At 38.7% G+C, this 13,421-nt stretch overlaps 1 protein-coding gene across 3 annotated transcripts in view; it reads left to right on the forward strand.

Annotated features, from left to right (window-relative positions):
- Positions 1-13,421, forward strand: part of LOC137242990 (uncharacterized) — a 217,055-nt gene that overhangs the window by 172,788 nt on the left and 30,846 nt on the right. For 2 of the 3 annotated variants that reach the window (XM_067770205.1, XM_067770204.1), the window contains exon 2: positions 11,613-11,933. In XM_067770205.1, the coding sequence (XP_067626306.1) occupies positions 11,661-11,933 (273 nt within the window). In that variant the 5' untranslated portion in view covers positions 11,613-11,660. Of the gene's footprint in view, positions 1-6,439; positions 6,551-11,612; positions 11,934-13,421 lie in introns of those variants that run through there. The other variant, XM_067770203.1, reaches the window with a different exon arrangement.

Consider the following 13,421-nt stretch of genomic DNA (forward strand, 5'->3'; position numbering starts at 1 on the left):
AGGGGAGCGTGCCTTTCGCAAGGTCATTGAATCCGCCTCGGCACGTTTCATTCCCGCCGGGAGAATTCCCGAAATCCGGCCCCACTTCCCGGCGGAGGCCGCAAACTTAGCGAGAGAACGTGACCTTATAAGGCAGCTTGATCCAGGCGACCCCCAAATAAGGGATATAAACCAACGCATCAGATTGCTTGTGGATGAACACAAGCGGGCGAAATGGGAGGAGCACCTAATGAGGTTGTAACCTCTCTACCGGTGTGGGTAAACTTTGGTCCACCGTAAAGTCCCTATCGAATCCGACTAAGCACAAAGACAAAGTTTCCATCGCCTTTGGCGACAAAGTGCTGTCGGATGCGAAAAAATGCGCGAGCGCTTTCTGCCGACAATATATAATGCATTCTACGGTCGACAAAGTTAGACGGAGGGCCAACAGACACGCACATAAACACAAATTCAGCGCGTCACCAATCACCATCACCGCTAAAGAGGTTGAGGACGCCATTGGTCGCGCTAAACCATCCAAAGCAGTGGGCCCAGACGGCATAGCCATGCCGATGATTAAAAGCCTAGGGAAAGAGGGTTTCAAATATTTAGCGCAGGTCTTCAACCTGTCTCTTTCCACTTTTGTCATACCCGAGAAATGGAGAATGGCCAAGGTGGTCCCGCTACTAAAGCCTGGTAAAGCAGCTAACATAGGAGAGTCGTATCGTCCGATATCTCTCCTATCGCCAGTAGCAAAGACGCTCGAAGCCATTTTGCTCCCTTATTTCCAAGCAAATTTGCAACTAGCCTCCCATCAGCATGGCTTCAGAAAACTCCATAGCACTACCTCTGCGCTAAATGCCATTAGTACCCAGATAAATTGCGGTTTAAATCAAAACCCCCACCATAGAACAGTACTCGTAGCGCTAGACCTATCAAAAGCTTTTGATACGGTCAACCACGGCTCGTTACTGCAAGACCTGGAAGGGTCTACCCTTCCCCCATGTCTTAAAAGGTGGACCGCAAATTATCTGGGTGGTCGGCAGGCATCGGTGCTATTTAGAAACGAAACATCAAAGCCAAGGAGAATTAAACAAGGGGTGCCACAGGGTGGTGTCCTATCCCCACTTTTGTTTAATTTCTACATATCTAAACTACCTTCACCACCGGAAGGAGTCACAATCGTTTCCTACGCCGATGACTGCACAGTAATGGCCACAGGCCCAGGCCCACAGATCGATGAGCTATGCAATAAAATAAACGGCTACCTCCCTGATCTCTCCAGTTTTTTCGCCTCGCGAAACCTGGCATTATCACCGACTAAATCTTCCGCGACCTTATTTACAACATGGACGTCCCAAATGTCGACCATTTTGAACATCCACGTCGATGGCTCTACGCTACCGACTGTCCTACACCCCAAAATCTTGGGTGTGACGTTTGATCAGGATCTACATTTTGGTGAGCACGCAGCCGCAATTGTTCCGAGAATTCAGAGCCGTAACAAAATCCTCAAATCCCTTGCTGGCAGTACCTGGGGAAAAGATAAAGAAACGCTCATGACTACATACAAAGCAATTAGCCAGCCGATTACGTGCTACGCGTCACCCATATGGTCGCCAAGCCTAAAAATTACCCACTGGAAGAAGCTACAGGCCTGCCAAAATACTGCTCTCAGAATTGCCACGGGCTGTCTTCTTATGTCCCCAGAACACCATCTACATAATGAGGCGAGAATACTCCCCATCAGGGAAAGAAACGAGATGCTGACCAAACAGTTCCTGTTGAATACCCAGAAACCTGGGCATCCCAACAGACATCTGATTGACGAGCCAGCACCGCCTAGGGGCTTAAGGAGTCATCTCCGTAAGCATTTTGAGGAAATACGGCATCTGAGAACACAGCCGTATGAAGCGAAAAAACACAAGCAGGTCCTTGGTGAACTCCACAAACAGGCGTCGGACCTTTATGCCGGGAATTGCCCGGTGAACCCAGTACTCAAAGTAAAGTATCCAAAACTTGCGGAAGAGGAACGCATACTCCCCAGGGAAACGCGTGTCACTCTGGCTCAACTTCGTTCTGGATACTGTAACAGGTTAAACTCTTACCTATCCAGAATCAACCCCGACATACAAAATGTATGCCCCGCTTGCAATGTGTCCCCACATGACACCAACCATCTCTTTAATTGTAATGTGGAACCAACGCCTCTAACACCCCTTTCCCTATGGTCCACCCCTGTTGAAACAGCAAGTTTCCTTGGACTCCCGTTAGAGGATATTGATGACAGTTTGTGATCGGTCGCGTCTGTTAGGTGGGGCGAAGCACTGCTACAACAACAACAACAGAGGAAAAAATTTTCGTAAGGTGGTCCAGGGATCGTGAAAATTAAAAAAAACTTCCGAACTTTGAAATTTTGCTTTCGAGATTCAAGAAACTTGCGGATAACACAGGGACCTAAGCTTTGAACTAAACTTCAGACTGTTTTAATTGATAATATTTAGGATAAAAGAGTGTTCTAGATGGGACAGGGACCGAGGTATTTAGATGTTTGCCCCATATAAAAGTATTTGCAGTAAATACGTTAAAAATTGAAATGCAAAGTTCATGAAGATTATGTCTTTGTTTAAAGACACATTTATTGTTTCTTTTTGTCTATTTTTATAAAGAAACTAGCAGACCCGGCAGACGTTGTTCTGCACTAAATTTGGCCTATCTGCATACATTTTGATAAGCTTTTTCCGTCTAACTCTGCCCTACCCCTCTACTCTTTTTCCTAATCTTTTTTTCACTCCTCCCTCCGTCTTTTTCGCTTCATCTCCATCTTCGTCTCATTCTATCTCGTTCTCAGTCTCCTTCTCTCTTTTCTCTTCTCTCAAGTTTTTCTCCTTCTTCTTCATCTCTTATTGCCAGTCCCAGAGGGTGGTATGTATTTTGTTCCAGTCCCATTCCGAGTCTCAGTCTCAGTCCCAGTCCTAGTCCTAATCCCAGTCCCAGTCCCTCTCTGGTATACTTCCTTTGAAAAAAGCCTCGTAAATACTATAGGCAAATTTATTTACGAAATTTCAGGCAAATGGAATAGGACGTATGTAAATAGGTATGTGGGTATTACTAATTCTTGTCTTTATTCGCTTCGCATGCATATTTATCAGTTTTGCCAGGTTGATGCAACTAAATCGAATATCACAATGAACTTTAGAACTCTTAGCAACAGCTTTCATTTGATATTCATAATACACACACATTCTAGGGGTATCCGGGTCCATGTTTTGGCCTATAACTCGAGACACCCTAGTCACCCAGCGGCATAAAACTTACTCTGTACTAAAGCATACATCAACAGCTTCAATTTGACACCCATAATGTAAAAACACATTCTAGGTGTATCCGGGTCCACGTATTGGGCTACATCTCGAGACCCTAGCCTCCCAGTTGTATGAAAATTATCCTGTACTATAGCACTCATCAACAGCTTTCATTTGATATCCATACTGTATAAACATATTGTAGGGGTACCCGTGTCCACGTTTTGATCTCAAGACCCTAGGCACGTAGCGAAAAAAAAGGTGGACGTTGGTCGATTCTCAGACCTACCCAATATGCTCACAAAAATTCATGAGAATAGGTTCAGCCGTTTCGGAGGAGTTAAGCCTCTAAAACCGTGACAGAAGAATTTTATATATTAGATTACTTAACCATTTTTATACTCAGTTGAGCAGAGCTCACAGAGTATATTACCTTTGATTGGATAACGGTTGGTTGTACATATATAAAGGAATCGAGATAGATATAGACTTCCATATATCAAAATAATCAGGATCGAAAAAAAATTTGATTGAGCCATGTCCGTCCGTCCGTCCGTCCGTCCGTTAACACGATAACTTGAGTAAATTTTGAGGTATCTTGATGAAATTTGGTATGTAGGTTCCTGAGCACTCATCTCAGATCGCTATTTAAAATGAACGATATCGGACTATAACCACGCCCACTTTTTCGATATCGAAAATTTCGAAAAACCGAAAAAGTGCGATAATTCATTACAAAAGACCGATAAAGGGACGAAACTTGGTAGATGAGTTGAACTTATGACGTAAAATAGAAAATTAGTAAAATTTTGGGCAATGGGCGTGGCACCGCCCACTTTTAAAAGAAGGTAATTTAAAACTTTTGCATGCTGTAATTTGGCAGTCGTTGAAGATATCATGATGAAATTTTGCAGGAACGTTACTCTTATTACTATATATACGCTTAATAAAAATTAGCAAAATCGGAGAAGGACCACGCCCACTTTAAAAAAAAAATTTTTTTAAGTAAAATTTTAACAAAAAATTTAATATCTTTACAGTATATAAGTAAATTATGTCAAGATTCAACTCCAGTAATGATATGGTCCAACAAAATACAAAAATAAAAGAAAATTTAAAAATGGGCGTGGCTCCCCCCTTTTTCATTTAATTTGTCTAGGATACTTTTAACGCCATAAATCGAACAAAAATTAACCAATTTTTTGAAATTTGGTAGGGGCATAGATTTTATGACGTTAACTGTTTTCTGTGAAAATGGGCGAAATCGGTTGATGTCACGCCCAGTTTTTATACACAGTCCACCGTCTGTCCTTCCGCTCGGCCGTTAACACAATAACTTGAGCAAAAACCGATATATCTTTACTAAACTTAGCCCACGTACTTATCTGAACTCATTTATTTTGGTATAAAAAATGGCCGAAATTCGACCATAACCACGCCCACTTTATCGATATCGAAAATTACGAAAAATCAAAAAATGCCATAATTCTATACCAAATACGAAAAAAGGGATGAAATATGGTAAGGTAATTGGATTGTTTTATTGACGCGAAATATAACTTTAGAAAAAACTTTACAAAATGGTTGTGACACCTACCATATTAAGTAGAAGAAAATGAAAAAGTTCTGCAGGGCGAAATAAAAAACCCTTAAAATCTTGGCAGGTATTACATATATAAATAAATTAGCGGTATCCAACAGATGATGTTCTGGGTCACCCTGGTCCACATTTTGGTCGATATCTGGAAAACGCCTTCACATATACAACTACCACCACTCCCTTTTAAAACTCTCATTAATACCTTTAATTTGATACCCATATCGTACAAACTCATTCTAGAGTCACCCCTGGTCCACCTTTATGGCGATATTTCGAAAAGGCGAACACCTATAGAACGAAGGCCCACTCCCTTTTAAAAATACTCATTAACACCTTTCATTTGATACCCATATCGTACAAACAAAGTCTAGAGTCACCCCTGGTCCAGAAAGGCCCACTCCCTCTTAAAATACTCATTAACTCCTTTCGTTTGATACCCCTATTGCACAAACGAATTCTAGAGTCACCCCTGGCCCACCTTTATGGCGATATCTCGAAACGGCGTCCACCTATGGAACTAAGGATTACTCTCTTTTAAAATACTCATTAACACCTTTCTTTTGATACCCATATTGTACAAACAAATTCTAGGGTCACCCCTGGTCCACCTTTATGGCGATATCTCGAAAAGGCGAACACCTATAGAACGAAGGCCCACTCCCTTTTAAAAATACTCATTAACACCTTTCATTTGATACCCATATCGTACAAACAAAGTCTAGAGTCACCCCTGGTCCAGAAAGGCCCACTCCCTCTTAAAATACTCATTAACTCCTTTCGTTTGATACCCCTATTGCACAAACGAATTCTAGAGTCACCCCTGGCCCACCTTTATGGCGATATCTCGAAACGGCGTCCACCTATGGAACTAAGGATTACTCCCTTTTAAAATGCTCATTAACACCTTTCATTTGATACCCATATCGTACAAACGCATTATAGAGTCACCCCTGGTCCATCTTTACGGCGATATCTCGAAAAGGCGTCCATCTATAGAACTTAGGTCCACGCCCTTTTAAAATACTCATTAATACCTCTCATTTGATACACATATCGTACAAACGCATTCTAGAGTCAACCCTGATCCACCTTTATGGCTATATCCCTAAATGGCGTCCACCTATAGAACTATGGCCCACTCCCTCATAAAATACTCTTTAATGCCTTTCATTTGATACACATGTCATACAAACACATTCCAGGGTTTCCCTCGGTTCATTTTCCTACATGGTTATTTTCCCCTATGTTGTCACCATAGCTCTCAACTGAGTATGTAATGTTCGGTTACACCCGAACTTAGCCTTCCTTACTTGTTTATCTTTTTTTTATTTTAATTAAAAATTGCCATATAAAAATATTTCATATTTGGGGTGCGAAATGTTGCTTCTTCCACGCGCTTTAATGTAAATATATAAAATTTTAAATTAAGTTTTTAAAAGATATAATCAATTTATTCAATCTCAGTTCAAAAAATGATTGTTACATAATTGAGGCTATTCAACTTCTGGGTTTTTTCATAAAGGCTTAATATTAGGGAAATTAATTGCAGTCGGAGCTCAACTTGCCATGAATCTACATTGAGTCGCTTAAAAATTGTGGAAACAAAATGTTCGAAAAAAGATTAGTGTTATTAAGCGTTTATTTTATTTATTTGTTTGGTGTTGTGGTAAGTCGTAATTATTTAAGTTTCACTTTTTTAAGTTAGTTTAAAACTTATAAAGTTTGTTTTTTTAAAGAATTTTTAGTCTAAACCGACTGATATACGCACATATAGAGCCCTAGGAACACTTCAATGTAAACGGCGAGTATTTCAAGCTATAAAGCAAGTTTCGGTAAGGAACGCATTCTGGTAGAAGTAAAGGGACCCCCAGCGGGTTGGGGAGCGTAGGCATACCTGCCGCGGTTACTAAAATAACCAAATGATTGTGTAGCGCAATTTATAGTTTCTCCAACCCAATTTTCAATCTCACTTACCCGTGGCGAATCCTGTTACTTTAGCAGCCGATCTAAAGTTCCTCATGGAACTAGGAAGTGGGGCGGCGGGATAATCCAGAAGGTTCAATGTGGTTATATTAAATCGTTCCCGAGTTGGTCGAAGTGTCTTTATCGCTACAACAACAGCAACAAGGAGTATAGGGATGTATTGAAAATTTTAAAGCGTGAAAGCAATGGTCTCATTGAAACATTTCTGTCCTGACAACGAATGCTCCAGCGGAAAATCATATCTATGTATAAGAGAATTAATCCAAGAGCGAATATAAAAGAAGCAATGCAGAGTGATCACGTTTCAATGAATATCACCTTGAAACGCTTCTTTACGCACATTTTCTTCAAAAAGTATGCCATGAGGAGCCCCCGTTAGGTGAATAAACAGTTCGAACAAAATTTTAATTCATTATGAGATGCAAAACATTTTTAGTAGATTAAAAGTTATTAGTCTGTGCCGGACTTTTAAAGCGCGCGTCATAGAAAAGTATAATTTGATTTTGTGCCGTGTTCTAACAAAATAAAACCAAAATTAGCTGCAGAACTTACAAAAGTGTTATTTTTTGTATTTATGTTGTTTATTTTCTGTTACAAGTGAAAACTGAAGAAATTCGGAAATTAATTGTAGAAGATAGGAAAAGGCAAAATTGCTGAAAAATATTCTATTTCGATTGGATGGGCCAGAAAGATTTTTGAAAACTTCAAAAAGCGGAAAACTTGCAAGACACAATATGGAATAGGTCCGAAGCCCAAAATCACGATACACGTTGAGCGCCTCATGAAAATAAAAGTTGCAAGCAACCTAGAAATTTCAGCGAGGGAGCTAATCAAAAGTTTGAATTTGAATTTGGATGAGAACATTGCGCGCATCTAGCTTGAAAAACTATATCGCCAAAAAACAACCCCTATTTCCAATGCGTATAGGAAAAAGTACTGGGTTTTGCAAAACAGTATGTAAGCATACACATTTTGGGACAAAGTGATTTGGTCCAATGAATCAAAATTCGCACTGAGGAATTCAAAAAAACGTAAATGAATGTGGTGCAAACCGTCTGACCGCTTAAAGCCTCAGTGTATACAATCAACAGTGAAGCACTGAGGCAGCTGGTTTGGAGCTGTTTCTCAAAATTCTGCTTAGGTAATTAGTCAAAAATCGATGGTCGTCTGTCGGGAGCTTCTTATGTTGACATTCTCAGCTAAAATTTGACAATAAGTGTGGAAAAAATGAATTTGCGGTCGTTTATCTTCCAATAAGATAAAGACGCCAAACACACTTATCGACTTCCTACTCGCTTTTTTGTGGAAAACGCCATAGAAAAACTCAACTGGCCAGCTCAATCGGCAGATTTAAATCCAATTTAACATTTATGATAAATTTTGTATTCAACAAGTAAGGAAGGCTAAGTTCGGATGTAACCGAACATTACATACTCAGTTGAGAGCTGTGGAGAAAGAGTAAGGGAAAATCACCATGTTGGAAAAACAACTTAGGGTAACCCTGGAATGTGTTTGTATGACATGTGTTTCAAATGGAAGGTATTAAAGAATATTTTAAGAGGAAGTGGGCCATAGTTCTATAGATGGACGCCATTTTGGGATATTGCCTGACTCTAGAATTTGTTTGTACGATATGAGTATCAAATGAAAGGTGTTAATGAGTATTTTAAAAGGGCGTGGGCCTTAGTTCTATAGGTGGATGCCTTTTCGAGATATCGCCATAAAAGTGGACCAGAGGTGACTCTAGAATTTGTTTGTACGATATGAGTATCAAATGAAAGGTGTTAATGAGTATTTTAAGAGCGCGTGGGCCTTAGTTCTATATGTGGACGCCTTTTCGAGATATCGCCATAAAGGTGGACCAGGGGTGACTCCAGAATTTGTTTGTACGATATGGGTATCAAATGAAAGGTGTTAATGAGTATTTTAAAGGGGAGTGGGCCTTAGTTCTATAGGTGGACGCCTTTTCGGAATATCGTTATAAAAGTTGACCAGGGTTGACTCTAGAATGCGTTTGTACAATATGGGTATCAAACGAAAGGTGTTAATAAGTGTTTTAAAAGGGCGTGGGCCTTAGTTCTATAGGTGGACGCCTTTTCAAGATATCGCCATAAAAGTGGACCAGGGTTGACTCTAGAATGCGTTTGTACAATATGGGTATCAAACGAAAGGTGTTAATAAGTGTTTTAAAAGGGCGTGGGCCTTAGTTCTATAGGTGGACGCCTTTTCGAGATATCGCCATAAAGGTGGACCACGGGTGACTCTAGAATTTGTTTGTACGATATGGGTATCAAATGAAAGGTGTTAATGAATATTTTAAAAGGGCGTGGGCCTTAGTCCTATAGGTGGACGCCTTTTCAAGATATCGCCATAAAGTTGGACCAAGGGTGACTCCAGAATTTGTTTGTACTATATGGGTATCAAATGAAAGGTGCTAATGAGTATTTTAAAAGGGCGTGGGCCTTAGTTCTATAAGTGGATGCCTTTTCGAGATATCGCCATAAAAGTGGACCAGGGGTGACTCTAGAATTTGTTTGTACGATATGGGTATCAAATGAAAGGTGTTAACGAGTATTTTAAAAGGGCGTGGGCCTTAGTCCTATAGGTGGACGCCTTTTCAAGATATCGCCATAAAAGTGGACCAGGGTTGACTCTAGAATGCGTTTGTACGATATGGGTATCAAATGAAAGGTGTTAATGAGTATTTTAAAAAGGAGTGGGCCTTAGTTCTATATGTGGACGCCTTTTCGAGATATCGACCAAAATGTGGACCAGGGTGATCCAGAACATCATCTGTCGGGTACCGCTAATTTATTTATATATGTCATACCACGAACAGTATTCCTTCCAAGATTCCAAGGGCTTTTGATTTCGCTCTGCAAAACTTTTTCATTTTCTTCTACTTAATATGGTAGGTGTCAAAACCATTTTACAAAGTTTTTTCTAAAGTTATATTTCGCGTCAATAAACCAATCCAATTGCTATGTTTCATCCCTTTTTTCGTATTTGGTATAGAACTATGGCATTTTTTTCATTTTTTTAATTTTCGATATCGAAAAAGTGGGCGTGGTCATAGTCGGATTTCGGCCATTTTTTACACCAACACAAATTCAGATAAGTACGTGAACTGAGTTTAGTAAAGATATATCGATTTTTGCTCAATTTATCGTGTTAATGGCCGAGCGGAAGGACACACGGTCGACTGTGTATAAAAACTGGGCGCGGCTTCAACCGATTTCGCCCTTTTTCACAGAAAACAGTTATCGGCCTAGAATCTAAGCCTCTACCAAATTTCACAAGGATTGGTAAATTTTTGTTCGACTTATGGCATTAAAAGTACCCTAGACAAATTAAATGAAAAAGGGCGGAGCCACGCCCATTTTGAAATTTTCTTTTATTTTTGTATTTTGTTGCAACATATCATTACTGGAGTTGAATGTTGACATAATTTACTTATATACTGTAAAGATATTAACTTTTCTTTTAAAATTTGAATTTAAAAAAATTTTTTTTTAAAAAGTGGCCGTGGTCGTTCTCTGATTTTGCTAATTTTTATTAAGCAGACATATAGAAATAAGAGTAACGTTTCTGCCAAATTTCATCATAATATCTTCAACGACTGCCAAATTACAACTTGCAAAACTTCTAAATTACCTTCTTTTAAAAGTGGGCGGTGCCACGCCCATTGTCCAAAATTTTACTAGTTTTCTATTCTGCGTCATAAGTTCAACTCACCTACCAAGTTTCATCGTTTAATCCGTATTTGGTAAAGAATTATCGCACTTTTTGATTTTTCGAAATTTTCGATATCGAAAAAGTGGGCGTGGTTATTGTCCGATATCGTTCATTTTAAATAGAGATCTGAGATGAGTGCCCAGAAACCTACATACCAAATTTCATCAAGATACCTCAAAATTTACTCTAGTTATCGTGTTAACGGACAGACGGACGGACGGACATGGTTCAATCGAATTTTTTTCGATACTGATGATTTTGATATATGGAAGTCTATATCTATATCGATTCCTTTATACCTGTACAACCAACCGTCATCCAATCAAAGTTAATATACTCTGTGAACTCTGCTCAACTGAGTATGAAAATACCTAAAAGTAGCCGCACCACCGTGCAGTCGTTTTTCTTAGAGATCAGGCGTCAATGGGCGTCGAAAGTGTTAGAGAACTTGGCTCGAAGTATGCCAAAACGCGTCCGTGTAGTTATTCAGAGCAAAAGTGGAAATACCGAATACTAAATTTAGTTTAAAAATAAAGCCTTTTGATACTCTCATTTGCAGCGTTTTGTATTAGAATCGCTATCGTAAAGTTAAAAAATTATTGTGCATGCATCTACGGTAATATGATAATATTTTAATAATTCTTATTTAATGGTTTCAATTAATTCGCACTGAAACAACTACTGTAAATTTATACTCTCATTCGATGCCTGGTGTATATCGTCAGGTTCAGCAGAGGGTTCCATAGCTATGCTGCATATGGCAGGCTCCAAGCATGGTGCTGAATCGCTTGTGCACTCATGGAGAACAGACCGGGTCGAATTATTATTACAAATATTTTTGCACCAATTGCAAGTTAAAATAATTACACCAATTTGTGTTCCATTTGGAATGAAATCAACCATAAAATACTTACGTATTTAACTAAACTTTCAATTACTAAATTGAACAATTAAATTAAAATATTATTTTTTTTTAATTGTTATTTTTTTTTTTTTTTCATTATCAATAGGCTCCACTATCATACACCAGCGCAAAAACGAAAATTTTCGACCACAGTATGGTAGAAAAGATAGAACTTATTTTAGTGCAGCACAATGGAAGAAAAAAATTCAATGGCACATTTGAATTTAAAGTTGAGCTGCAGTTCTTGGAAGTGGAAGGATCTTTAAAAATTAAACGATCAACTAAGGATTGGGTACCTTTTGCTAACCTCAAAGTCGACATGTGCAAATTTCTTATGAATGATTTTAAGAGCAACCGTTATCTTCGATTATTTTTAAAAGATTTGAAACAATCTACTCTAGCTACAGCACAATGTCCATTACCAGCGGTGAGTGAACATAGAAAATGTAAGTAGGGCTTTTAAATTGGTTTATATATAACTAGCTTTACCAGGCGCATGTTGTTACGCCCGAGATCGAATGGATGTTGCGTTATTTTTTCTGTTTTGCTGGTTGATAATTTAATTTATTGTTCTGTAAATTGAATTGAATTTTGTACGCATATTTTGTGAAATTTTCTGTTAAAACATTTTATTCTTGTATCTTATTGTATCTTATTTTATATTATTGTATTGCTTTTACCGCTGATGATTGTTGCTTTGATTACATTCCGAAGAAGCATGACTGGTGAGCCAATTTTCAAAGTTGATATATGCGCAGGCATTCCTTTTGGTTCTAAGGAGTATAGAAATTCATTTGGATAATTCACAATTTTATCTTCATCTGTCGATCGATTTATATTTCGTCACTTCATCACGAAATTGTTTTTGAAAGCGATCATTGATTTTGCTAACATGATCATTTTTGGGAGCTAAATAGTTCTTTCGCATAGACAAAAAACAAAAACTTTTAAATTTAAAATTAAAATTCTTAATTCTGAAATATGAAAAACTTTCGTCTTGATCGAAGGAACCTCGAGCCAAAATTTGGTGATGATCGAAGTATAGCAAACACGTTTTCATAGGGAACACACACACAAAATTTGATTTTTATAGAAGATGTAGATAGACTGAAGCTAAACAATTTTTTTAACAGTGGCAGATTACTAACCGTTCAAAAGGCATAACAGCTAAACTCAACAATGCAAACTTTAGGTGTTAAAATAACTTAAGTTTGTACGGCAGCCATAGTTTTTCCCCATTCCACATTTTACTGGAGGTTTTAGGACTTAGCTCCTTACCAATTTTAATTATCCTACCATTACGACATCCATATATATGCAGTATAATATATTCCATTTGTATGGGAGGTGCCACGCCCCTTTTTTCCCAATTCCATATTTTCTTGGTGGTGCTAGGGATTGACCTCATATAACTCCTCATTGAATTTCAATGTTCTAGCATGTATACCTTCAAAGTTATGCATTACTAAAGATTCCATTTGCATGGGAGGTGCCACGCCCCCTTTCTCCAAATTCCGCATTTTCTGGGTGGTGTTAGGGATGGACCTCATATAACTCCTCATTGAATTTCAATGTTCTGGCATGTATACCTTCAAAGGTATGCAGTACCAAAGATTCCATTTGAATGGGAGGTTCCACGCCCCCTTTTCCCAATTCCTCCTTTTCTTGGTGGTGTTAGGGATTGACCTCATATTACTCCTTACTGAATTTCAATGTTCTCGCATGTATACCTTCAAAGTTATGCATTACTAAAGATTCCATTTGTATGGGAGGTGCCACACCCCCTTTCTCCAAATTCCGCATTTTCTTGGTGGTGTTAGGGATTGACCTCATATAACTCCTCATTGAATTTCAATGTTCTGGCATGTATACCTTCAAAGGTATGCAGTACCAAAGATTCCATTTGTACGGGAGG

Source organism: Eurosta solidaginis, chromosome 1 (genome assembly GCF_040869045.1).
Source record: "Eurosta solidaginis isolate ZX-2024a chromosome 1, ASM4086904v1, whole genome shotgun sequence".
NCBI classification, from domain to species: domain Eukaryota; kingdom Metazoa; phylum Arthropoda; class Insecta; order Diptera; family Tephritidae; genus Eurosta; species Eurosta solidaginis.